This window comes from Alternaria burnsii, assembly GCF_013036055.1.
Source record: "Alternaria burnsii strain CBS107.38 chromosome Unknown 731, whole genome shotgun sequence".
In the NCBI taxonomy this organism is placed as follows: Eukaryota; Fungi; Ascomycota; class Dothideomycetes; order Pleosporales; family Pleosporaceae; genus Alternaria; species Alternaria burnsii.
In genome coordinates, this window is record NW_024066115.1 from 437240 (window position 1) to 462380 (window position 25141).

The 25141-nt window shown below is 50.2% G+C and overlaps 9 protein-coding genes across 9 annotated transcripts; 5 read left to right on the plus strand and 4 right to left on the minus strand.

Moving 5' to 3' along the window:
* Positions 1 to 152: 152 nt before the first annotated feature.
* Positions 153 to 3026, minus strand: GT037_006811 (uncharacterized protein; the record flags this gene model as incomplete). Its single annotated transcript, XM_038931858.1, has 5 exons — positions 153 to 1035; positions 1403 to 1424; positions 1559 to 1709; positions 1890 to 2606; positions 2661 to 3026. The coding sequence occupies 5 exons, from the start codon at positions 3024 to 3026 to the stop codon at positions 153 to 155; spliced, it is 2139 nt and encodes a 712-aa protein (XP_038785330.1).
* Positions 3027 to 5069: 2043 nt separating this feature from the next.
* Positions 5070 to 5612, minus strand: GT037_006812 (phenol acid carboxylase; the record flags this gene model as incomplete). The annotated part of the gene is made up of 1 exon (XM_038931859.1): positions 5070 to 5612. One exon carries the CDS (start codon positions 5610 to 5612, stop codon positions 5070 to 5072), a length of 543 nt encoding a protein of 180 aa, XP_038785331.1.
* Positions 5613 to 6949: 1337 nt separating this feature from the next.
* On the plus strand, positions 6950 to 7531 carry GT037_006813 (isochorismatase hydrolase; the record flags this gene model as incomplete). The annotated part of the gene is made up of 1 exon (XM_038931860.1): positions 6950 to 7531. One exon carries the CDS (start codon positions 6950 to 6952, stop codon positions 7529 to 7531), a length of 582 nt encoding a protein of 193 aa, XP_038785332.1.
* A 343-nt stretch (positions 7532 to 7874) lies between these two features.
* On the minus strand, positions 7875 to 9730 carry GT037_006814 (ncs1 nucleoside transporter family protein; the record flags this gene model as incomplete). The annotated part of the gene is made up of 4 exons (XM_038931861.1): positions 7875 to 8092; positions 8147 to 9205; positions 9259 to 9474; positions 9520 to 9730. 4 exons carry the CDS (start codon positions 9728 to 9730, stop codon positions 7875 to 7877), a joined length of 1704 nt encoding a protein of 567 aa, XP_038785333.1.
* A 635-nt stretch (positions 9731 to 10365) lies between these two features.
* Positions 10366 to 11973, plus strand: GT037_006815 (uncharacterized protein; the record flags this gene model as incomplete). The annotated part of the gene is made up of 1 exon (XM_038931862.1): positions 10366 to 11973. The coding sequence occupies one exon, from the start codon at positions 10366 to 10368 to the stop codon at positions 11971 to 11973; it is 1608 nt and encodes a 535-aa protein (XP_038785334.1).
* Positions 11974 to 12486: 513 nt separating this feature from the next.
* GT037_006816 (endoglucanase-1 precursor) lies at positions 12487 to 15909 on the plus strand (the record flags this gene model as incomplete). Its single annotated transcript, XM_038931863.1, has 3 exons — positions 12487 to 12782; positions 12847 to 13301; positions 14090 to 15909. The coding sequence occupies 3 exons, from the start codon at positions 12487 to 12489 to the stop codon at positions 15907 to 15909; spliced, it is 2571 nt and encodes an 856-aa protein (XP_038785335.1).
* A 2422-nt stretch (positions 15910 to 18331) lies between these two features.
* Positions 18332 to 19867, plus strand: GT037_006817 (uncharacterized protein; the record flags this gene model as incomplete). The annotated part of the gene is made up of 1 exon (XM_038931864.1): positions 18332 to 19867. One exon carries the CDS (start codon positions 18332 to 18334, stop codon positions 19865 to 19867), a length of 1536 nt encoding a protein of 511 aa, XP_038785336.1.
* A 2598-nt stretch (positions 19868 to 22465) lies between these two features.
* Positions 22466 to 23647, minus strand: GT037_006818 (uncharacterized protein; the record flags this gene model as incomplete). The annotated part of the gene is made up of 2 exons (XM_038931865.1): positions 22466 to 23125; positions 23180 to 23647. The coding sequence occupies 2 exons, from the start codon at positions 23645 to 23647 to the stop codon at positions 22466 to 22468; spliced, it is 1128 nt and encodes a 375-aa protein (XP_038785337.1).
* An 843-nt stretch (positions 23648 to 24490) lies between these two features.
* Positions 24491 to 24900, plus strand: GT037_006819 (uncharacterized protein; the record flags this gene model as incomplete). The annotated part of the gene is made up of 2 exons (XM_038931866.1): positions 24491 to 24705; positions 24774 to 24900. The coding sequence occupies 2 exons, from the start codon at positions 24491 to 24493 to the stop codon at positions 24898 to 24900; spliced, it is 342 nt and encodes a 113-aa protein (XP_038785338.1).
* Positions 24901 to 25141: the final 241 nt, after the last annotated feature.

Below are 25141 nucleotides of genomic sequence, written 5' to 3' on the forward strand. Positions count from 1 at the left end.
CTACTAAAATCACTAGCACGTATGTGCAACATGTCGTCTGTGAATCTCACATATCAGTCTCTTTGCGCTGATTGATGTGTTCGCAACGTTAATCATGGAAAAACTCTGTATGAAATTCAGTATAATCTGATATCTCCGTCAGGAAATGGAGTTTACTCCCCAACAGCGTTCCAGGCGCTCAATGGATCCGCCCAGACCTCCCAATGCCCTATCTTGCCCTGCTCGTCAAACCCACTAAACCTATAGATGAATTGTTCGTTCCATCCCTTGCCCGTTTTCCTACTTGTAAATCGTCCCTTACCAACGACACTTACCATTCCCGCCTCTGCATCCACAATGAACCCCTCCTTTCCCGGGAATGCATCCTCGGGCAAAGACATGTCCAGTACATCAGTCATCACCTTGAAATACTCCTCGCACCCATCTCTACCAGAAAAGGTCTTAGCTAAGAAAGGTAACCGAGAACGTGACCACTCAGGGCCGTGCTCCGTGATCTTGGGCGCATTGCTGAAGTACTGCAATAGGAGGTCTGAGGGAGGAGGCGGCGATATTAACGCGCGGCAGAAGGAGTGGGTCGTCTCCCGCAGTGCAGTGTTGCGCGTTGAAGACATGACTGGTGGGTCTTTCTCCGGGAGAAACCTTGGGAGACGGTGAAGCGGATATGGAAGCGTTGGGGGTTGTCGCAGTAAGCGATGCAAGTGGTACCGTTGCGTGCTGGTCGGTAGGTCTACCTGCACTTTCACACGCTCAAGTGTGTGATTCGATGCGCGGAGACGACGTTTTGGGTACCGGGCGGCTGTTCCGTGTGGAGAAGATGAGCTAACAGGTTGTCGGTTCTGTTGCGGAACAATGGGCGTCAGCGAAAGACGCGCGTAAGACTCTAGCTTGGGGGCGTTTGATTGCCAAGTAGACGATGTTTGATATGGGACAGATAAACTGGGATCAGATGTCTCGGGTATGTGCAATACTGCCCACCGTGGAAGATGCGTGCGAAAAAGCGTGCGCGATCGGTGATAGTCTGGATGGTAGGAGGACCTGCGATGAAGTCATCGTGATGCTGGCCTGCAGCACTTGCACCTCCATGTTGCTCACAGGCAATGATCATGACAAAGAGCCTTTTGTTTTTTGCCCAAGCCTGGTACCACCGTCTTTCTTGGCTTTTCTCCTTCACAGGGTGTGGAGCTGCCTTGTATGCTGAGAGTATCAAGCTACCTGGGTAGTCGTCTGCATCATGCTCCCCACTTCAACTCATGTCGCAAAGATAACACACCATTCACCAACAATGCAATCCAGGACCCATGCCCCTGGATATTCTCGAATGCTCCAAAGCTACCAATGCGATCCTTGCCTGTTCAGAATCCGCCAATAACTTCGACCGGCTCAGCGTGCCGTAACGGCGTACGTCAGCAAGGCCGTGGCCCAATCTACAGCGTAGCATACATATGCGGCTTACATGCAACCATGCGACGCCGCTGCGGAAGTTCCCTCTGTTGGCTCCAACGGAGTTATTAGGATGAGTCAGATGTAAAGCATGCAACAACTGTTACCTATCACTCACAATCGCATCTTGACCCGGCAGTTGCAGCGCGAGGAGCAGAGGACGCATTGCAGTATCGTAGTAGTATCAGAGTTTTGAATTGATCAACGTTACCCTTGGGCTCCGAATGTGTCCTAGGTAGTAGATAAGCCTGCTGTCCACTTCCAAGATACTGTAAATAGTAATAACAAAATGCTTCAATGTGAGCCAAGTGCCGAAACGCTGCTCTATGGTATCCATACCGTGTCATACGGCCCCATTCAACGCCCCTCGCTGTGTGGTTATACAAGTACAATTTCACCTCCTTCCAACGTGCCAGGACGCCTTAGTCCATTGCAGTAAAGAGGCATACCTGCCGCGCCATCTGACTTGCAAGCAGAATCTCCCTGAATACTTGGTCCATACCACCTCTGAAATGGATCGTATAACTGTCCACTTTGCCCTTCCTTCTCTTCTCACCCCATACTAGTTTGATTGGCTTCGCGTCGTCGCATCGCTTGCCCGTCCTGCTTCCAGGTTTCATCCAATCTTGCTGGTATTCGTACAATGTCTCCGGCATTGCATCATCGTTTGGATCACCCTGTTTCCACACGAACCGTCGTCCGCCATATTTGAAGCGTCGTGGCGACCACGGAATCTTGTGCTGTCTATCTGGATATTCAGAGATCGGTTGCGAGAAGGGGCCCTTCAGATGTATGCTTCGCGATTTGTAGGCAGCATCTTTAGTCGCCATACGCTTTTTGTCGATGCCAGAGAGAAGGATGGATATGCACGGTTGTGGGAATTCAGCAACGCGAAAGAAGTCGGCAGCGTTGACTTGACTGTCGTCACGATGGGTGGCTTCAAGCATATACAAAGCGTATTTGTTCGAGTAGTCGCGTGCGCTGTAGATATACTTCCGGAAGCCTGAAGACCCGGTCCATTCTCGTGTGCGGTGGAGATTGTATGTCGTTGTAGGCTGTGTAGGATCGAGTAACGAGTGGTAGGGGATGTCAGGAGATGGGAGTTCGTCATGTGGAGCATGTGACACAGGCGAGTAGGAAGTTTGCCAGGTGAGGAGGTTATGGATCTAAACCATGTCAGCTTGGCTCAACAGTGCCGTGGGAGCGAGCTTGCTACTCACTGCGGATAGGCTCTCGCTCTCCTCGTCCAAGTCTCCGTTGGCTCCCCACTGATTCGGTGCTGGTACAAAGACACACTCATTGCCCTCTTCGTCAATCTGATCGCTCCCACTTTCAAGGTGTGGCCTCAGCGCCCTCTGTCTCTCTCTGTGGATGTTGATTTGCGTCTTGAGTATGCGGACTTGCTCGTCGGAGTTGTCGTCGGGCGATATGCTGGCATGTGACTGCTCAATCTCTTGCTCCAGCGCCAACGCCGCTGCCTCGTGTTGCAAATAGGAGTTGTCGTAGAGCCAGGCGTGCTCGGATTCGAAAGCAGAGCTCCTCAAAAGCTCCAGGTGCTCCCGTGACGTGAGTGCTGGATGACCCATGGTTGGGCTATGTGTGTTGACTGAGACGATGTTTGCGAAGATGTGAAGGCGATGTGTTCCAGAACGAGGAGTAAAAAGCAAGTCGAAATGAAACGGGGTTGTGATTCAGCCTGGTGTCGCGCAGGAACAAAAGGAATATCCAGGCACAGGTGGAATGAGGGACGACGGGCTGAAGAGCATAGTCATCGTGGCCAGGCTGGCAGCAGCTGATGGAGCACCATGGGAGTAGGTGGACGAGTAGGGTCGCGCTGGATCCCCGTCGCGCCCGCCGCACCCTGTCATACCGACCTTCTGCTGTTGTGGCACATGGCGTGCTGGGGGCCAAGTTGCGGTGGCATGGGATAGAGGTGCAGCTGCAGCTGCGCTAGTCTAGGCCGCATGGGGTAATGCGAGATTGGAACTCCATGTGCAGGGCCCCGGCACAGCATCGGAACAGTGGTTCTGCATGTTGGCCATTCCACTGCGAGCAGTCTTGCAGCACACCTAGTTGCATGCCCTCGGCCGTTCCGAGAACCTGTTATGCCGCCCGCGTGATAGCGTCAAGATGCCGACACGCTGCCGTTTCGCTTCATCCTTCGTGGCCTGAGTGGAAATTACCATTTCGTCTTTCGCCTGTTCCGCCTCGTGCATGTCTGCCTTAGCGTAAGACCAGACCATGCCGCATGCGGCTTCGCAATGACGACTCTCACCGTCCTTACAGCAGCAGACTGCGGGCGCTTAGCAGGCATCGGACTCCGAACATGCGGTCTGTTCTCTGTCTAACCAGCCCACACACCACTTGCAAACCCCCACTAACAGCTGTGGCTTGCGCTGCCTCCACGACCCCTGCATCTCCAGCACCTTCGCGAAGCATATGAAACCTTCGATACGAACCTCACCTACTTCTCACGCAGGGTCAGATGGTTTCGCGGTGAAGGAATGCTGTAAAGCGCGCTGGGCAGGGAGCGTCGCCATGGAACGTGGCTGCTGACAGGCTTCTACCCCACAACCGTTATCTGGTGATGCAGCCCCCTTCGGCTCGCCGTACGGGAGGAACAAAACCATCTTCTCATCCTCTTGTCCCTTCACGCACGGCTACATGTCGCACACCTAGCGTTGTTGCGAGAGATCATGTTCTATCGCGTAGCGTGGTAAGTACGCAGGCATATATCGAAAGAATAAACAAATGCCCCCAAGTGCCAGAGTCGCCATTTGGACCCAGCTCAGTTGGCCTTCCGAAGAGTCTTCGCCTTGTTTGCGACATGCGCGGGGAACATACGTCGTATGCTCAATTTTGGCCCTACGGAAGAGATCGTCGGCTCTCGCAGAAACCTGTTAGGAAACTGCGATCATGATAAGCATCGAGTCCACCACGAGAACAAAGAATCACTGCGCTAGTGAAAGCAAGCACATGTTCCACTAAAGAGCGAGATTGGCTTGCTATCGCTGCTCCGGACGCACCTTATGACTTCACTGGGACCCAGATGGTTCACTGGCTTATTGAAGGCAGGTAATGCTGAGACATTCCCTCCTGATTCCTGCGCCTCTCGTTGCCTTGGTGCAACGTGTGTTCTGATCAGACTAGCAATGCTCAAGGAAGGACTTACGAAGAAGTCCTCGCGATTTCCCACCATACATCATCAAGAGTTGCTAACCCGCACGAAGCATCAACTTCGAAGGAAACACACAACTCGTGAGTAAATGGAGGGTTGAATCGCGTTGCAACGGAACCTTGGGGGAGGATGCAACAACGCACCAGAACGCCGAACAGGTTGCGAACCTCACCGCCTCGGTTGTGTTGTGATACTGATTGGTGCTCCACAGCATCGTATCGATGGTCGCACTGTCAAGCTGCAATGTAAGGTACGTCGCTTTGACTTAACTACCGGTGCTATGGTCCCGACAAACTGAGATCCCCACGAATACGTCATACTTCGATTGTAAACGTGGAACAGCATCAGAACAGAGCTATTCTATATTCGTTTCAAGAAAGGACACGAAGCACCACGCAGGACAAAAGGTACCGCTATATTTACTGACGTGACATCATGGAAGATATACTACTCAAAACAGGGGATCACTCTCTTTGATCGGGACCAGTTCACCCTTTCCCTTGAACGCCTCCACGACTTGCGCCTGTTCGCTCAGCATAAACCTCGAAGTCTGGTTTCCCACACCAGCCAGACCCCTCCATCTATCCAGGTCCTCTTTCTTCCTCTTGTCGCCCAGTGCCTCCTTTGCTCTCTTCCAGTGACCTTCCGAAAATGCAATCATCGTCGTCATCTTTTTCTCTTTAATGTCGTAAACCGCAGAGACGATAGTACCTGTCTCTTCGAGCCAATTTATCTGCCATAGTTCGCCAGGGCGTATGCATTGGTATGTTGCGCGTTGGTAGTTCACGCGACCGGCCATCGGACCACCATGAATGGCATAGACGACACGGTCAGAAGAGAAACACCATAGTTCGTATCGCCATTTTTCGGGGTTGCCATTGCTATCTTGCGCGTCATAGTCGTAGATCAGATGCGTGTCGAGGATGTCTTTGTCGAAGCTGGGATCGAGTTCCGTGTTTGTGAGAAAATCGGGAAGGTTTTCGCCTGGTGCCATCGTGCCTGTACCTTGCGATGTTTCTTGATAGTGGTAGATATGGTAACAGCAAGGTTTTTGCAAAGAGGGCCTCAGGTTTGGATATGGTTGATGCTCGGCACTACCGGATCGATGACGTATGTGTAGCTCCCAGAGCTAAGTTCCATGCCATGCGGCGCTACCAGAAAGTCGACATCTAGATTGGCCTTTGCAATCGGTCCGGAACAAAAGGAAATACAGCTGAGTGTACCTACACCATCGACGTTAATGTGTATCCCTACTTACCATCATATCCAGAAAGGTAGTATCATGCGTATAACTCATACCTCTGCCCTGACGTATCCTCCGACTATCTGAGAAGCGGATTAACCCATAGAATCAGAGGCATTACATCGCCTACTTGCACTAACGCTGATGCACTAATGACTTTCCAGTGGTCGTGTCGTGGTACGGGCCAGACCTGCTTCGCACTTACCCAAATGACAAGCACAGGTCTTGCATATCGACATCTTGCCATTGAGGCCACAATACATAGACGAAGTCGATCCGACCATGCATAGAAGTAAAAAAGAAAGAAAAAAGACAGGTGTTCTGATACGGGCTGCAATATCTTTTCCAATGGGAATCGAGCTCTGCGGAATGCGCCTAGCAAGCTGAATCTGACTCTCTACGCTGGAAAAGACATCCAAGAGGACTTCATGGAATCTGGGTCATGAGAGTTGACTTGATGCGATCTGTTGTGGATGAGGAAGAAGGATAAGGAGAAGAAGATAATGCATGGCTGATGGAACTCCGACTACCCTACTAGGGGCTTAGTGCGAATGACTAGAGGCTCCGTGCCCGTGGATTCGTCCAGCAGAAGTAGGCGATACATTCCCTTTGTCAGCAATGCCGGATACAGAAAGGTTCCGTACAAGTCTCTCGTATCATAAATCTTCCGGAGTCTTTGCTTGGGGTACCCTAGGCAGGATCTGTTACGAACTGTCCACCTCACTGAGAGGCTCTGTTCGATGATCTGGGCGGTAGCAGATGGACTAACCACATTGGGTAGCATTATTTCTCGACTAGCTTGCCTACCAGCACGATCCGATTGATCAGTTCAGGAAACATACTCGCTGGATTACCACATCAGATCAAGATCTCGGTCTTGGTAGGCGACGGACGAATGTTAGAGAAGATTCCAAGGGCTACCGTTCTCATGGTATAAAGGTCTGGGTGTCTGCAAGGAACAGATATCCAGCATACTCACAAACACGCACCCAACTCTTAACACTTAATCTAACTACTTGAAAATTGGTCGTCTTTATACATACCAATTACTTCTCAATTTTTCCATTTTTCCAAACGAGCCATCCGAGATGCCAACCCCTTCGCTTCGCCAAGTCATTGGAATCCCCAATTCGACAGCATCGGTCAAAGACTCCGTCCTTGTCATCATCGACGCTCAGGACGAGTACATCTATGGTAGTCTCCCAGCTCAAGATTACAAAGAGGTCAATGTCGCAATCTCCAGCCTTCTGGAGAAATACCGGGAGCAAAACGGCCACGTCGTACATGTCCTGCACGACACTGGCTCCGATGAAGCACCCATTTTCAAGCCCAATGGCAAACTTACCAAAGAGATGGATGGTGTTGGAGCCATCAAAGGCGAGGCCATCGTATGGAAGAAACATGCTGGGTCATTTTCGGAGACAAATCTAGCAGAGATTGTCAAGAAGACTGGACTCCGGAAACTTGTTCTCACGGGATACATGGCACATGGTTGTGTATCAAGTACCGCTCGTGAAGCGACTACGTTAGGTTACGAGACCCTTGTTGTTGAAGATGGTGTTGGACAGCGCGATATGAAGGACATCCCCGCCGGGCAGGTGAAAAAGGTTGCTTTGACAGAGATTGATGACATGTTTGGAACGGTTGTGAAGGCCTCAGACATCAATTAAGCAGATGTGACTTGCTCTGTTGAAGATGATCCCAGTTGTGAAGTGAGTGTAGTAGTAGGGAATAAGGATAAAATTTTCTCTCTGAGACTCTGAAAGTACACCTCAAATGTTTCAGTATTGTGATTTATGTGCTTGTTGCGCGACAATAATCAGGTTTCAGTGTCTAGCGATGGTATAGATACTATGAAACGCGCTAAGCAGTCGGTGAAAAGCTTCCCATGCATCACTATTACATAGTATTCTAATTTGACCTTTTCAGCCCTATGGCTCTATAGCCGAGCTTGCTTTCTATATCGGCGCGTAACTCTCCTCACGTAGTAATTTACGAAAACGCTACTCGAACTTACACACCCTTCTCTCCATAAATCACAACATGTTCGGTCGATCGCCGTCCATGTGTTGCCACCTGCATTGGCGCACCGTCTAGTGGAGCTACACCAGCTCGCCTGGCCTCCCTCTCCGTGAAGGTACCGTACAGATCGGTGGGATCGATCTGGTCCATATCAGGGACGGGAAAGATCAGGTTGAGTATGTAGAAGATAACGGCGCTGATAAAGAAGCCTGATTGAATGTAAGCGATAGTGTAACCTCTACAGCATATAATACCTTACTTACCTATCAAGAAGGCCATGTTGTAGAGTTGCACCAAGGACCGCGGGGGATCAACATCTCCTCTAACGGTCACGACGAGGCCTCCGATAGTTGGTGCCCAACCACAAAGCCAAGACGGTATGGCCCGCCAATTAAAGCCTTTGGTGAAGTAGTACGACGAGTCCTCTGTTCGGTATAGATGACTCAGGCGAATCCTTCTCTTTCGCAAGAGAAAGTAATCGCATGACATGATACCAATTATAGGCGCCAAAAATACAGAGAAGGACGACAAGACAGCGATGAAAGTGGTGGCACGATTGATGAGTTGCCATGGCTGGACGACCCATGCAGCCACAAACGTGATAATGGCACCGCGACGTATGTTGATGTAACGCGGAAAGAGACCAGCAAGGTCGATTCCACCAGAGACAGCGTTACCGCATATGTTTTCGAACATTGCAGTGAAGGCGAAACCTGCAGCCAGAAAGAATACACCCGCGCGGGACCGCGATGAGCCGTTCCCACTGTCCATCATGCGCATAAGTAGATCTGGTGGGTTCCAATAGATCTCGCCATAAATCTTTTGTCCCGAAGCAGTGGTGACCAGTCCAACCAATGAGACGGCGACGTTCGTGATCACACAGCTAGCTATGGTACCATAGATATAATGCCTCCTTGAACGTGCATAGCGTGAGAAGTCACTGCCATTGGTGATGCCTGCAGCAAGTCCGCCAATGGTTTGGTTTATGCCAGCCATGATGAGCCATGAAGTACTCCAAAGGGAGCCTGAAGGAATGGTTTGGCCAGCGTTCCAGAGAGGGCCTACGCCTTTCGCAGTTACCACTGCCCAGATCATCCATGCCAACATGCCGACACCGCACCATATGCAGACTACAAGGAATGGAATCTTGAACTTCTCTGGCCGCAGCCACAGGAATGGGGTGGATAAGAACCAGAATACGACAAAGCCTACGAATTGGTCCGTCGTGGCAGGGAAGCTAGGGCTGAAAGTGTTCGGCATGCGTGCGTACGATGGCCAGATCGCAGTAAGGCATACAGCAACTAGACGGCCGCCATTCCAACCTGACCTGGATCAGTTTTGTAGTGCTATATCACCCATAAGGAGTCTTGCTTACATTGGACCGCATTCCAAATGAAGTTGAGTAGGATTCTTTGTAGCAAAGGTATGAAGCTTCCTCGCATACCCCAACTATACCTATTCTGTACTGTGAAGCCAATGTGCCACTTCAATCCAACCCAAGCGATGGTTGTAGAGAATAGGGCGATCAATATGCTGCTGACAACGATGATAAGGATAGCCTGTGGGACGGATAAACCCATAGCTTCCGTGACTATCAGCTATCAAATATCAACATTCGCCCTTCGTTGTAGCTTACCCAAGAATGTGCTTGGGGTCTGCCAATTTGCGAGGTTCAGCGACGCAATTGCCCAAAACCCGAAGAAGTTGAACCAACCCCATGTCCTCCGCTCTGGCGGGAGTGGGATCAGATCGCGATTACTCCATGCATCCGTCTGTTCGTGCTTTTCGTCGTCTCCATGCAGGCGCACTTTCTGCTCAATCACACCCAATCGATGCTTTAAAGTCATGATGCAGGTAGGCGAACAACTTTGTCAATGTTCGATGAGGCTGGAATCAACGATTGTTGGGGAGGGTGATGGTGATAACCCTCTTCTTATCATTGGCGCTCGCGGATCTTCCCCCATCTATCCCACCTTCCTAAGACAATCACAACCCATGCATACCCACTCTTGTACATCGGCATATGCTTTGTGAGGAGCCATCGCTTTCATATAAGTTTGTGTTGCGTCGCTCTGTCGTTGTGGTCGACAAGAGCCGTTTTGGAAAATAGCCGGCTGCTCTCAGCGGGGCGGCCTGAGGCGATGTTTCATGCGTCCAGCCTCCCGCGGCTACACAGGCACCAAGATCCTGTTGATACCTCACTCGCCTGCCCTTACGCAGACCCCACAAACCTCGCATAGGCCTTGCTTTCTACTGATACCTAACTCATTTGTTGCTTTTGTCCGTCAGTGTCTTTGGGTCGATCGCTTGTGTTCATCGTTCATCTTGGGCGCCTTGCGCCTTGAGAATCGCGAGGGGGTTGACATGTTTTGGATGGGGGCGGAATCTTGCTGATCTACCAATACTTGAAGACGAGTCCCTACGCTCCAAGAATCTCGACTGTCATCGCGTTCTTTAAGACGTCGTACCAGTGGTAAACACCATGTCGTCGCTGACTCCCACTCCTCAATGGCAGGGCTGGCAGACTCATCGCCGCCAGCAGTCGCCTCCACAACAGCCAGGGTACCCACAAAACCGTTATTCGCCGGCCTCTTCGCCTAGCCACTCATACTACGGGGAGTATGCACCTGCCTCAGGATCCTATATACAACCACACTATAGCGAAGATGCACCGGTGCCAACTATCGCAGAGCTACCAGCACCCTTACCGCCAGCTCCACCAACTACAACAACTGAGGAGCAATTGAGACAGGATGAGCTGCTTGCGCATAGGATGCAAAATTTGGAAGTGCAAGGAATTCGGAAAAGATCGCAAAGTGCAGTAAGTCAGCATGGTCGCCCTGCAAGCATGATGCCGCCTAGCACCCAAGGGTTATCACCATTGCTACATCAGCAGCGATCCGCGCAATCTTTGCGACTTCATTCGAGAAGCGTCTCTTCTTTCGCCGATCAGCGGCCAGTGAGCATGGCTCCAGTGATTACCCAGCAAGTCGCGCCTCTGCCTCTCGTTCATCAGCGCTCCGCACAATCCCTACGGCCTCATTCGAGAAGCGTTGGTGCACCCGCCGAACCATGGAGTCCTGGATCATTCGATTCACCGCAAGATCTAAGCAGGTTCAGTACCTTGCCCGAAGTAGTCGTGGAGCAATACCCGGTATACAAAGATCCCCAGTCGCCACTCGAGAATCTACCGATTCCGGTACTACTGGATCAACAGCCAACAAAGCGACCTTCAATTGCACTGGAACCATCATCGTTGCCCGGATATCTCGAGCAATATCGTCAAGCACCATACCCGCCTCAATGGAACCCACCACCCGTTGTTTCAACCCTGTATGCTCACCAGGAAAGCAAACGACCATCCGGATCCAGCTGGTTGGAAACACCAGACTCGTGCGCCTGGCGAACAATACGTCCCTCAGAGCATACGAAAACTCCCGTTCTACCGTCATACTCGTTCAAGTTCAAGAGCACGAGTAGTAGCTTCCGCAGTCCCAAGTTTTCATGGACAATGACATGTCCTGACGAGAACACCGAATCAAGCAAAAAGGTTTCCAAAGCACATCAAGCTATTTGGACCTATGATCTGAAGCTGGACCCCAGGACTAACCTCCGCAAGTCTGAAGTCTTGAGCTATGGAGGTCCAAATGCCAGATCCATCTTGACAACCTACGTGCATGCGCTTAATTATGATTCCCTACGCTTCATCGGCCCAGATGGATGCGCATACATGTGGGTCACGAGCACCAAGGTATCGTCCATCCAAGGCTCAAGGTATGACACACTAAGACATGCTCTCTTTGTTGCCATGGGGAACATCGCGGATCCACTCTACGGCAGTATCGTTGCAGATCACTGCTTCTGGGATGGATACGGTGATGGAAGTGGAGGGTCTCTGCCTGATGAATCGGTTCATATTCGTTCGGCAACTGTGGATCCAGCGATGGTTGTGGCAACATTGCAGGTGATGAAAGATTGGGAGAAGCATACGCTCAGACAAGAGAAAAGGAAGAACCCCAAGGCCTTCGCAGCAGCGGAAGAAGAAGCCAGGGGTTGCGAGCTTGGAACCTTCAGCTATTGGAAAGCTTGAGAGATTTACGAGTCCACAGGTATCAGAAAGGAGATGGATATTCGCTGTGGAGTCTGAGCGATTACTCAATGTAAAGGATTTCCCCGAGCGAGTGCTTGGTCCCAGCTTCATATCGCAATTTCTTTGCGCTGACGCGTAACTACCTAGCGCTTCGATCTGGGGCTGCATGCGACTGTGGCTGCCTCACGCCTTGTTGTCCAACTCCTTCAGAGTCGGCGGAACGACCACAACTTCCACCAATCACGGTGGCAACTTACTGAGGGTTACGCACAGAACCACATATCGTTCTAGGCTTGCGCTGCGATCGGATGCGGCGGACCTACCCGTTGATGGTTCGTTTCGATTGCACACATAGCGCGTTTCACCCCCTTAGTTCCCGCGCTCGGGAAATAACACATCATTTGAGTCTCTTGATAAGTATCAGATCACGACCATCAGGATAGCCACATCAAGCCACTCGTCGTCACATTTCGTATCCAGTCACTCGTTTACCTATATCACACTCTTTCAAGAATGCTCACCCTTGCACTTCTCAGCGCTGCGCTGGCCGCCACTCCAGCTCTGGCAGCGCCATCTCCTCAAGGCGTCACCATCTCCAACTCGGCGACACAGGCACCAATCAAGATGTGTGGCACGGCTCAGAACGTCGTTCTGACTGATACCCCGTGGATCGTGTACAACATGTTCTACAACTCGGCACAAACCAAGGGAAGCATGTGCACAGCATACGACTCCGTATCGACTGGTTCAGATGGGAACAAGAAGATCAAGTGGAGTGCGGTTACTGACATCGATTATGTGAAAGCCACGTATGTACACTCGAATTTCATGATTACCAACGTTTGTATGATCTTGTCGCTAACCTGAGTCTAGCGACAATGTGCCCAAGGGTTACACTTTCGTCGGCCTGACCCAAAACCTCGAGACAAAGCTCTCCGCTATCAAATCAATTCCTGCAACATACGAATGGACGCGCACCAACACCACCGCCTACAAAGGCAATATTGCGTTCGACTTTATGACCTCCGATACTAAAGGCGACTCCACATCTTCTTTCGCCCAGGAGCTCATGCTATGGCTTGAATATACTGGTGGCCAACTACCCATCGGATGGCCTGCTGGTGCGAAAGCCACAATCCCCAACCTGTTCGGTACGAGCTGGAAGTTGTACCAGGGTAAGAACGAGGATACCGGTATTACAGTCTCAAGCTTGCTGCCTGATGAGATGTTTCAGAGTCCTTTCCAGGGAGACTTAAAAGAGTGGCTAGAAGCGCTTGTCAAGGTCGGTGTTTTCAAAGACAGCACGTACGTCAACGTTGGCAATGCAGGTACGGAGCCTTTCTACGGGAAAGCCACTGTAGATGCTACATTGGGTCTGCAAATCAACCTGTAGGCTTCGTGATGCATTCATGATACAGTGGTCATCATCGTCGAGGATGGTCTTCGCTCATGGTATATGATCATGTGTCCACTCTCCTCTCTTTCACTTCTTGTACCTATTTATAACTAGAGCATACCGTAAGATAGCTCACAAGCCAAACATTGCTAAAACACGAAGAACCATCAACGCAGTTTAACTGTTCATCCTACTATAGGCATGGTGAATGTTGTAGACTTACTCATGTTTACAGAAATATTACCCTACAACGCTGTGGTATTTTCTTGGCCTTAAAGCTAACATACCACACAGTGCACTTCCATAGACTGTACAGCGTACGAGATTGACTGACTATAAGGAATTCTCTGACGGGTTTCGATCTGTCCTAAATCTCACAGAGTGAGATACCGGCGCCGGTTCAGCTTCGTCAACAACAAGCAACTTTGCATACGCATACCATAATTCAACTGATCCCGGCGATCAATGTAAGCAGGAACTCTGAGCTTGATACGCACCAATAATTACACTTTCTTTGAATCATAAATTTCAATATGGGTCTCTCTGCTGCATCTGGATATGCAGTCTCTGGTAGGCGTCTAGCTCGAACCCCATTTGGGAAACCTAGTCTACCGTCGACATGTTTGTACCTTATGCCTATATACGGATCTCCTTATCCATCCGTTACTGGAGAGGCGAGAGATGAACATGACCACTCAGAGGTGCTGACTGGAATCACAGACGCAGAAGTTTACACAGAGCAGTGTCAGGCTACATTTGCTGCTAAACATCCAATGCGCTCACTGGAGCGCTTTGACTCATTTGATCACGCACCAAATGAGATGATTAGTTCTTCCACGATAAAGACGCGGACAAGGTCTGCTGCCATTTCAGATCCGACCCAGGAGAGTGAGCAGCTGGACTGCCCTTCTTTCTCGGGAGCATCGGAACATGCAGAGCTACTTTTCGATGCAGTATCTCCATTCACATACGACGAGAATCTAGCACTAAGTAGTATCTTCACAGGAGGGACTGCGACCGGAAGAACCTGGCGACTTGAATGCGACTCCATCCTTCGATACACCACCGGTTCCCCAATGCTCCCAGGATTAGATCATCTTCGCAATATCACGGTTCGCTCCGCAACTATCCAGTATGACCACAACATTGAAGATCTGTATTATGCCACTACATTCTTCCTTGATGATCGTCAAGATGGCGAGTGTTCATGTTCAGATGGTGAGATGTGTAGTCTTCGCGTGCCTGGCGAGAACTTCATGCTCGCTAACAACGACGACGATGACGACGACTGCAGTCTCTCAGATACATACCCCGCGGCAGAAGACATATCTCAGCTTATAGATGAGTTCGTCAATGCGGACATGTTTGACGTATACGGAGTTCATACAGGCATTTCGGAAGTGCTACCTCTTGATAGTGGATACTTTGACACCACTCCACAAAATGTTAAAGCCTCCAAGGAAATTGACCAGCTGTTGTACCCGTCTAGCTCTAACGCTGTATCGTTTGTGTGCGACAACGAGAGTGATTCTGATGTCTCTGATCCAGACGCGGAAAGTTTGTCATTGAATCACCACCCAGAACTAGAATATGTCGACACTAAAACAGATCAGTTTGTCGCTTATACAGCCTTGATCCAACTATTCGCAATGAAGGAAGAAGAACCACGGCCAGTCATTCACCGCGATACCGCTGATGAGGATGAAGAGCCGGCGGAGATCGGCCTTGCTGAATTGGTCTATCTTCCCCCAACAGCAAAAGATTATGCAACCTTTCTGCCACTACAAAATAGCTTGAACCCAAACAGATCTAGCCCCGACTTGTATTCAGGCATTTCTCGGACTCCAGCACCCGTTCAGCCTGAACTCAATCTCCAGCCCGCCGCACGCCAACGATGTAAACCGTATGGACTTTACTCTAGCAATAGGTCTCGACACCAGCGTCAGCTGCCGCAATTAAGAGTTGCCACTCAACTCTTACCTAATCGTCAGCTATTGTCCATGATCTCGGAGGAAGAATCGCCATGCTCCAGCTCGTCTTCTTCGGGAGGCTCTCTGGACTTCGCCAATCATCGAGGATTCGTGAAGCCGCTGGAAAGTCGTCGTCTAGATTTCCTAGACGACGATGACTCTGAATCACCAGTGATGCCGATCTCGAACTCAGATTGCATCCTTGAACCTCTGAAAACTACAGACATAGAAGACTACGAATATATGTTTACCAATGCAATCTGGCACACTACGCCAGAGCTTGCATTCGTTAAACCCAGCCAGGAAGCATACTTTGAAATTGCGCCTGCATCGGCCGTACCTCCTTCGCTTCTCGAAGCACTTGAGATCGAGATCCACAGTCGCCTCACCTTCATGTTCAACTGCATGAACAGTGGGATCCTTGACGAACTACCAGCCCTCAGCAGTGACCTCCATTGGACACTTTGCGCTCTTTCGGATGATTATCCCGTCTTAACCTTATTAGACAGCCTAGGCGTAGCTGTAGAAATTCTTGTTGAGCGGATAGTAGCCTCTACTACTGCTTCTTAGCTTAGCATATGCGGCTGCCAGTTCGTTTTTGAAAGGCAGAGTGACGCTGATGGAGGCACTACCAGCAAATCAAGCTCAGCGTCCAAACTTTCATTAGCATTCATCAGTTCAACGCTTACTGTCTCATTTGCGAAGATTATTGGAAGATTGAACAACGATTACGCCCCACACTGGTATGCAAGTTAACAGAAGTGATGTGACTGAGTTTCTCCGGAATTTGTGGGTATGTTGCAACCTTGGGCGGCATTTTTCGTGTCTCGTGGGGCTACCAGGCCTGCCGTCATCGCTACAAGTTATGTGTTGAGGGTGATCAGGTTTAGGTATCTATTGCAAAGAGTTGTTCAGCTTCGCTACATCTGGTAATGATAGACGAGATGACCATGATGCATCTATCGCTGTTGCTCCCTTGATGTGGTCAGGACTCATCCAATCGTCGCGCTCAACCGCAGTGTGCTGGCAGTCTTGTCTCTGTATACTGATCAGTACCGGGGCCCAGATCTGGAGCGAGAGCCTAGCGCGGCTGGACCACCATCCGGTGCTATTAATGGCATCAATTGGTGGGAGTACCTCCGCTGTTGCTCGTATCAGCAAAACTCTCACCTGATAATGCACTGAGTTGCTGATGTTGCGGCGTTTTGATGACGAGCGTTGCGCCCAGAGCGCATATATGTTGTGCGTCCAGCGGATGCACGCTGCACATAAGTTCTATGCGGTCAAAGCGATCTAGGTACATTCTCTGCTGTTCAACAGGACGTCATCATCGCGTTCCATCACGATCGCGCACGTTATTTTGTACAAAGTACATATCTTGTGGGCAAAAGACAAAGAGTCGAGTAGTGCAAGAAGAATGGCCATGGTAAGCTGCGATCGCTCAGCTACGTTCAGCTGTTCAGGTCGTAACTGTCTAGTCCAAACATGTATGGAAGCTGCTCTGCTTGTCAACTTTTGACAGACGGTACTTTTTACCGCGAACGTGACTGTAGAAACAGCAGAGACGGAAATCCGAGAAAAGGTCTGTCGGTGTATTGGAATGTTCTAGTAATAAGTGTCGAAATCGTGGTCGTGCTCCGCTTGCTCCGATCGGTAAGAAGCTTAGGAGAAATAAGCTTCCGCTGGGTTCTACAAACAGGGGAGAAATGTCGAGGTACAGGCACAACCTGCACTAGCGCCATGTCTGATGTATGTGGCTGAGATGACATCTGGCTCAGGCTTGGTAATAATCTGGTGTATTTTTGAGAAAGGGATTTCTACTGGCTGACTGTCGAAAAATACGAGGCAGTGGAGAGAGGGCACTTGCCCAACCCAGCGCTTGGATTTCGTATTAGCGTGCACGGCTTGGATCACTCAGACCACTGCAGGTCCAGCCACACTGTTTCCATAGTATACAGTCTTGGATAAGTTTGCCACATTTGTTTGTAAGAGCGACGCACGATGTTGAGACTCATGACCGCTTGGTAGCAGCGGTGCAACGTTCATGTCAGGTAGAGGGAGACGAACGCCACGGACCATCAGCGCATTGCTTGTTTCCCGCGTACAGTACCTGAAAGAGTAAGACCGGGATCGTAACTGCAAATCAGCATATGTGGCGTTGCTAGCGAAGGAGTGAAGGAGTATTGACTAGACGATGAGGGAAGGCGGCAGTACAGAACTCGTCGACTCATTGATGGTCTGTTATCAAAGACCCGATCGAGTATAGCTTCCATAATGCGCGCAGGTTGAACTCGGAGGAAGCAAGGCTCGGAGTGGTGGGGCGCCCGAGGCTACGGCCCTGGTGGATCTTCAGGAACGTGGCCGGCTATCTTTGGGAGCGGTACTTGGGTAGCATAGCAACAACGGAAGTGTCGCCGAATGCGCGATCTCGCGAACATGAGTTGTTGAGGCCTGGCGGACGATGAGCTGGGCGGAGATGACGGTGGTGTGGTGAAGGCTGAGTTCCGAGAGCTCCGGCTTTCATGACTGGTAGCTGGTAGTGTGCTAATCCGATTATGGGTAAAGCATGATGCAAATATAGTCCACAACGGTCGCTCATCCCGGCAACGCTGGCATTAACGTGCGGTAGGGCTGTGCCGTTACTCGCTCAACCCCTGCGAATTTTTCGCTGATGTTACTTTTCTGGATGTTCACGCTATCGACAGCTCGTACGTAGAGCGGAGCTCTTCACATGGCGAGATGTTACTTCGTGTTGACAAAGTGGGGACGGCATCGACGTCAGCCATCATGGAAGCGTGCGGACAAGTCTGGGGACTATGGTATATAACTTTCATTCCATCTCATCAATCATGTCTATCTTCATCCAACCATTCACCTTCGCTTTCCAACCAACACTCGCTACAGTGCAATCGCAAAAGCCTCATAATAATTAATTCCAACCCAACGACCTCTGGAACTATCGTCAAAAGATCGAACCAAGAACACTATCAAGATGCGTTACTCTTACGTCGCTGCTACTCTCGTCGGCTCGGCTCTGGCCATGCCTCAATACGGCTACTCAGCTGTTGTTCCTACTGGATACCAGCCTGCCCCAACTTCATCAAAGCCATACGAAGCATCAACTCCCAGTGCCTACCACGCCTCGACTCCGGCCTCCTCCAAGGCGTACGAGGCATCCACCCCCAGCTCTCAGGTCCAGTACCCAGCTAGCACACCAGTCTACGAGGCGTCGACCCCTCCTGCCTACAGCGCATCCACTCCCGCAGCAAGCTCTTCCGTCTACCATGCGTCTACCCCTGCAGCGAGCTCATCCGCTTACCACGCTTCCACTCCCGTCTACAGCGCGTCCACTCCTATCTACAGTGCTTCCAAGCCTGCTGAGAGCTCCTCAGCTTACCATGCCTCCACTCCTGTCTACAGCGCATCTACTCCTGCAGTGAGCTCATCAGCATACCACGCCTCGACTCCCGTCTACAGCGCGTCTACCCCCATCTACAGTGCTTCCAAGCCCGCTGAGAGCTCCTCGGTTTACCACGCTTCAACCCCAGCCTACAGTGCTTCCACTCCCGTCTACCACGTCTCTTCTTACGGAACTGGTTACGTCAAGCCTACCCCCTCTTCTTACGGAACTGGCTATGTCAAGCCTACCCCCAAGCCTTCATCGGCTTCCGAGTACCCCCACTCCGACTACACCACTACGCTTACATCCACCTACACATCTTGGGTGCCATGCAGCACTTCAGTTGGTCAGGGAGAGCACTCCAGTGTCATCTACTCAACATACTTGACCCCAACCTACTCCACTGTCACCGTAACCTCGACTGTTCACGGCTCAAAGCCTACATCTGACGTGCCCGTCTACCCAGCGGAGACTCCTGAGGGACACAAGCCAACTTACCCAGCGGGAACTCCTGAGGCTCCCAAGCCAACCTACCCTGCCGGTACTCCTGAGGCCCCTGCACCAACATACCCCGCTGGTACTCCTGGCGGTCCTCAGTGCCCTGCCCCAGTGACTGTCACCAAGACTGTACATGAGGTTGAGACCAAGACCGTCACCGTTGGTGCTGGTGGTGCTTACACTCCTGGCCCAGCCCCTTCCGTTGTCTACCCCGAGGGTACCAAGCCATCCTCCTCTGTGGAGCACTACACGGAGGGCCCCAAGCCATCCTCAGTCAAGCCCTACCCTGTTGGTCCCAAGCCTTCTTCTGAGGTCAAGCCCCCTTACCCATCCTCTGGTAGCTCGATCCACTACACTGCTTCGTCAGCGCCCTACCCGGTTCACACCCCTTCCTCATCTAAGGCCTACCCCACTGAGTACCCTACCCCCTCGTCTTCCACCAAGGAATACCCAGCATCTACCCCTTCTTCCTCTACTAAGGGATACCCCGCCGCCACTCCCTCTTCTTCGACTAAGGAGTACCCCGCCGCCACCCCTTCTAGCTCCGCGGTGCCCTACCCAGTGAACACTCCTTCATCTTCGAAGGTCACCCCTCAACCCACTGGTTACGTCGCCTACCCCCACTACTAAGCTACTCAGGTAGCTTGAGCACTTTGACTTCTCATCTCAAGCAACAATTACGAGCGGCAGAGGTGTCTAAACAGTGACGTAGTAACTGTGGCTCCTCCCTGGTAGAGCCTTAATTTCCTCACCTTGCATTGCTCAAGCGTTTCTGTCCAAATTCGGTCGTTTTCATGCGTTTTGGAATTTCTTCTCATACTTCAATTGTTTATATTCAACGAACAACTGGTATAGAATGGTTACGATAGGTACGAGTTTAGTAGTAGACACATCTTATGACCCAACCTTTTGTCACTCCTTCAAAAGTACTTGCTTATCTTTCGTCGTGATGTGGAGGCTTTGAAGCACTTTACCAATTACAGCTCATTTCACTGAAGTCCAAACATACACTCACACTAAGACACTTGACCAATATTATTCTGTACATACACTTGGGCGAAAGCGCTGAAAAACACGAGCTCATGCCGCGCTTATGCATGCATGCATGCATGACCAATATACACATACAACCCGTAATCGTGTAGGTGGCGACGTTCCCGAATCCGGCAGTCTTCCCGCGCAATCGATAGTCTGGTTCGTATCAGTGCGCGTGCGCTTTTCATTCACATCATCACATCATGAATGTGTATCATGAAATGTGCGTGCATTGTGGCTTCCTTTAGCTTCCGCATCGCGAAGTTGAGTTGATTTGGCTCAAGCGACACATCATCAGATCTTAATACCGCAGTTGTAAACGCGCAGGGTCAAGCAACATGTCTGGGCATATTGGAGGACCATACAAACTTTTCTTCCACTAAGGGGGCTCAGCTGCAAGTCATGCGTCGATTAAAAACATTTGTCTACTGGAACCAGCTGAGTTGTTCTTACGAAAAAGCGGACTGAGGTGTGCGTGAAGACATTCACTAATCAGTGAGGAACAACTTGTAGAGAAACTAAGACGGATCATTCGATAGGTTGATTAGGATCAGAAATCCAGCTGCAGATTACGCGCTTCTTACCGAGGCAATCACTCTTTGGACTGATAGCTAGGCCATTTAGATGGTATCTAAGAAGGTGTGTGATCTCAAGTGAATGGACAAGCAAAATAAGAGAGAAATACCGCAGATGAATCAGTTTCGAAACAGCCTTGGCCGAGAACACTCTGGCAGTGGTTTGAGCAAGAAATAACCAGACATCTCTACCGTTCCTTTGCCGTCTCTTTTCAAGGCGTGACCATAATCCTAACCTATACAACATGGTGGTGTCAACCCGTAGGAAGTTCTATAGTATCCTGACATGGGCTACCGACCGCACGACCACTCATTCACGCACCTAAGGTGAGTAACGTCATTCACTTTACTATATGACATGCAAATAGCTGGAAAGGTTCTGTGATGACGCCTTGCGTGGTATTGAGTTTGTAGAGCACTCCGTCATATGCTAACATATAGATTCTCCTTTTGTCCATGTGGAGGGCACCGAGAACTTCTGTGAGAGGTTTAAAAAGTATTCCAGGGGTTGTGAATAGATTGACAGTAATGAGTAAGGGCTCAGAGTTTTTTTATAGTCGCTGTTTCTGAACGGATGATATTGGTGCAGATGATTGTTGAGAGCTTCTTTGCGGAAGTGGAAGAATGCAAAGCAACGCCGGATGACTGAGTGGGTAATCACATGGCGATGTATCACCTTGAGTGTGTTTGATATGACATGTCTTTAGAAAGAGTAGAGAGACCTCAGTACATTTGAAGCATGGACATATGACAGAGGGCAATCCATACACAAGCCTGTGTACGTCGTACGCCGCCGCACGCAATGTAAATCTACAACATCGCCATCTCGTCTCGATGTCTGTATCGCAACATCTTTTGACCTCTGAACATCGCTCGGCAACCTATGTGGTTTACTAAGGCACGGTCTTCTAGGTTATCGCAGCACAAATGATCACCAAGACAGTTCTTCGCAAAGATGAAGCGTCGAGGAGATCGCAAATGCCGGCATGCAGTAGACCGTGACGATATCTGCAGGATCATGTGTTGGCTACCAGGCTCTCCAAACGAATCGACGGGCAAAGATATATACGATACACAACCTATATTACTCGAAGTGCGGACAGAGTATCTCAACCAGCACATGGAGTTGGGCCAAGAGACTGAAGATCTTCGACACAGTGTTGATGGTAGGTATACGTTGAAGGAGTAAGTACACTGGAGATATTCTCTTCACCCCTGTCGTTGTCTAGCACTGCTAAAGGCGATAGTTCACCCACCTCCTGGTACCTTGCCTCCTCCAAATACCCAGAATGAGCGGACAGCAGAAAAGAAAAGATCCAGAGAAGAAAAAATAACTCTGCAAGAAAAGATGGAACTAGGAAAACTGGAGGAGCTGTAGTGCTCATGTTTGTTTTGTGACACTGTGTGAAGTAAAAATGATTTGTGCCTATGACAGTATGTCCCCGATCAGTTGTAGGACATTGTACTGGCAGTTCGTCTTGCAACGTCATTGATGGGAGAAATGTTTTAAATTGCTGTCCTTTCAGGCTCAGCTTCGCGAATTGGGTATATACTCAGGACTAAGATCACAAATTACTTACATGTATATCCCTCGTGTCCATCCTCAAAATATTCACATTCATTCCAAGACTCTACTCTCTCCGTTCCTCATGTCCTGGAACCTCACATCCGTAAACTCGCCCTCATCATCTGCCCTTGCTTCCTTCAACGCGTCTTCTACTGTCCAGACCTTTCTACGCAGGAACCAGCTTATGAAACCTCCGCCCTTCTTGACTTCATCGTGTGTTGCGACCCAGTATTTCGCTCGCAATATGCGCTGTGCAAGGACACCGTTCTTGGCACCGAGATTGAGTTGCTGAGCGGAAGATATGGATACGTCGTGGAGTCCATGGAGGAAAGCGAGTGTATGTAGCGGTGGATCGGCTTTGGCGATTGGGCTGAGGGCCTCGTGGGGGATGCCGTGTGGCGTGTAAATTACACACTCGGCTTCCTCGCCATTGATGTTGGATGAGAAGTCCTCTGCTCCATCGCCGTTTATACTGAGACTTGAGAGACGTTTCTTAGGCGTGGCTGTCGATAAGAAGGGATGTGTAGCGAAGGTAATGAGGAGCGCAGAGTGGTAGTAGAGAGAATCTCCAGACGCGGTAAGACGGGATATGCTGAGCCACGAAGGGAGAGGGGAGAGGCTGTAGTCGTGCCAGTCGGCGTTGTCGGTGAAGGTGGGTGTTGTTATCACTGTACGGAAGTGGTTCCAGGAGGATATTAGGTTGGCTGCTTGCTGTGGGGCTTATCAGCACAGCACTTCTCGAACGTTATAGCAGGAGATACATACCTCTGTCGCGAGAACAGGTACATCACGATGTACCTCTAGAAGCGTCTCTTTATGACAATGGTCTGTGAACTCATGGCTCACAGCCACACAATCCACATAGCTTTCCTCCTCTACCTCCTCTATGTTTCTCTTCCTCCCTTTCCTACCCATTCGCAGGCCTCCAGCTAATATCTCCACCTGTCGCGCCAGCTCCTCCACTTCGGCAACACTCTTAACAGCGCTCTCCGTCGCGTGGAATTGTTGGCTAAACCATTTCGCGACATCGCTTTGCCCGCCAACGAACCACGGGTCAATCAGAACGTTGTAGTATATGCGACTTCCATGTTTGACGGCGTTGGCTGGGCGTGGTATTTGGAGTAGCCAGGATGTATCGGCGTTTAGATGGTGGAGGATAGGCCTGCGCGTTGCAAGAGCGCGAACGACCGAGTCGCGAACTTCGAGATGGAGTTGTGAAGATGGCGCGTCCATCTTGAGACGAGTCTGGTGGTTCCCACGCTGACTTTGGCTGCGCTGTATACTTGCGCCAGGTATGCGCACTTCAGGGCGACATTTGGCGCGTCGAGGGCGAATATCGATGACAGATGCGACCAGAGCACGCTAGTGGAGGCTGGGGGAATGCGTCCATGACGCACGGACAGCAAGACCAGACCCACTGCTGGACAGATGCATCATCGTGACTTACAGCCTTGCCACGCCAGAACCAACTGCCATGGTAGTACAAATCCATCAATAATGCAACCTCTCTAGAGAACAGTAAACATTGTACGTTAGTGCAATACTACATAGCGATTGCCTAATCAAATAGACTGGGTCGCGGCGAAGAATTGCCTGTAAGCCAAGTATTCGTCAGCTTGGTCAACTTCGCCACAAGCTTCGCAGCATCCTACAGGATATGTCAAGTCATATTGTTTGGTCTGTGACGGTTCTAGCTGTACGAGCTGACTATTGACCGGTTCGCCTGACGTAGCATCTGACACCCAGCGTAACAACTGCAATTGGTCGCTACCACGCAACGCTCAACAACCAATGTTACACTTTACATGCATCATCGTTGCAATGACTATTATCGATGTATCCGGATATTGGACGCCTTTTATACGGGAAACAGGATAAGAACTGGACAATGGAAGAAAGTTGGTCAGACCTAGATTGCTTTATCCGGGACATATTGCCTGCGAAAAGGGTATCCTAGGAGCGTCTCACTATACTCTTTGGACATTCTTCTTCAACATTACTACGCCATTAAGTTTATTTTAGCTTCTAAAATCCTCCTATAGCCTCTAAACTACCCGATTATTACCCCTATCTATCATGAAGACTATCATCGCAGCTACACTGCTGTTCCACATCACGCCCGCCCTGTCTTCCGTCGTCTTTCTCCTCTCCAGCGAGCCAAATGGCCAAGGCCTATCCAAATCTTGGGTCGTAGATCGCTGGAAGTGCCAGAACCTTGGCGCTGACATTGACAAGCAAGCAAGTTGGGCTTTTGTCGCTTCTGGTCTTGCAAATGGTTGTTTCTTATACGAGTAAGTAGAACGTCTTCATCAATGCACTTTCTAGGAGCTAGATCGGCATTCCATTGACAGTGATGTAGGGATGTGAATTGTACCGGACGAAATCTGTACGTCGAGAAGAATAATTCCAACATTCTCGGTCCAGGACCTGTAAATCTCACGGATTACGACTTTGACGGTGTGGCGAGCTCCTTTTCATGCGTTTAAGGATAGAAGTAAGGCTTCAATTTTATGAATCCAGAGTGTAGGAAGGAGACAATACATGGCAAATCGCACACACTCATCGTGGGCATAGTTGGACGTTGAAATGTTGTGAAGATAGCGCGACTGATGCGCTCAATGCATATTAAAAAAACAAAGCTCATAGTATACTACATGAAGGTTCAAGATCCCATGTTCCATCCGTCGTCGCTTTGCAAGAAACAAATCAATATGGGGTCCATGCCAC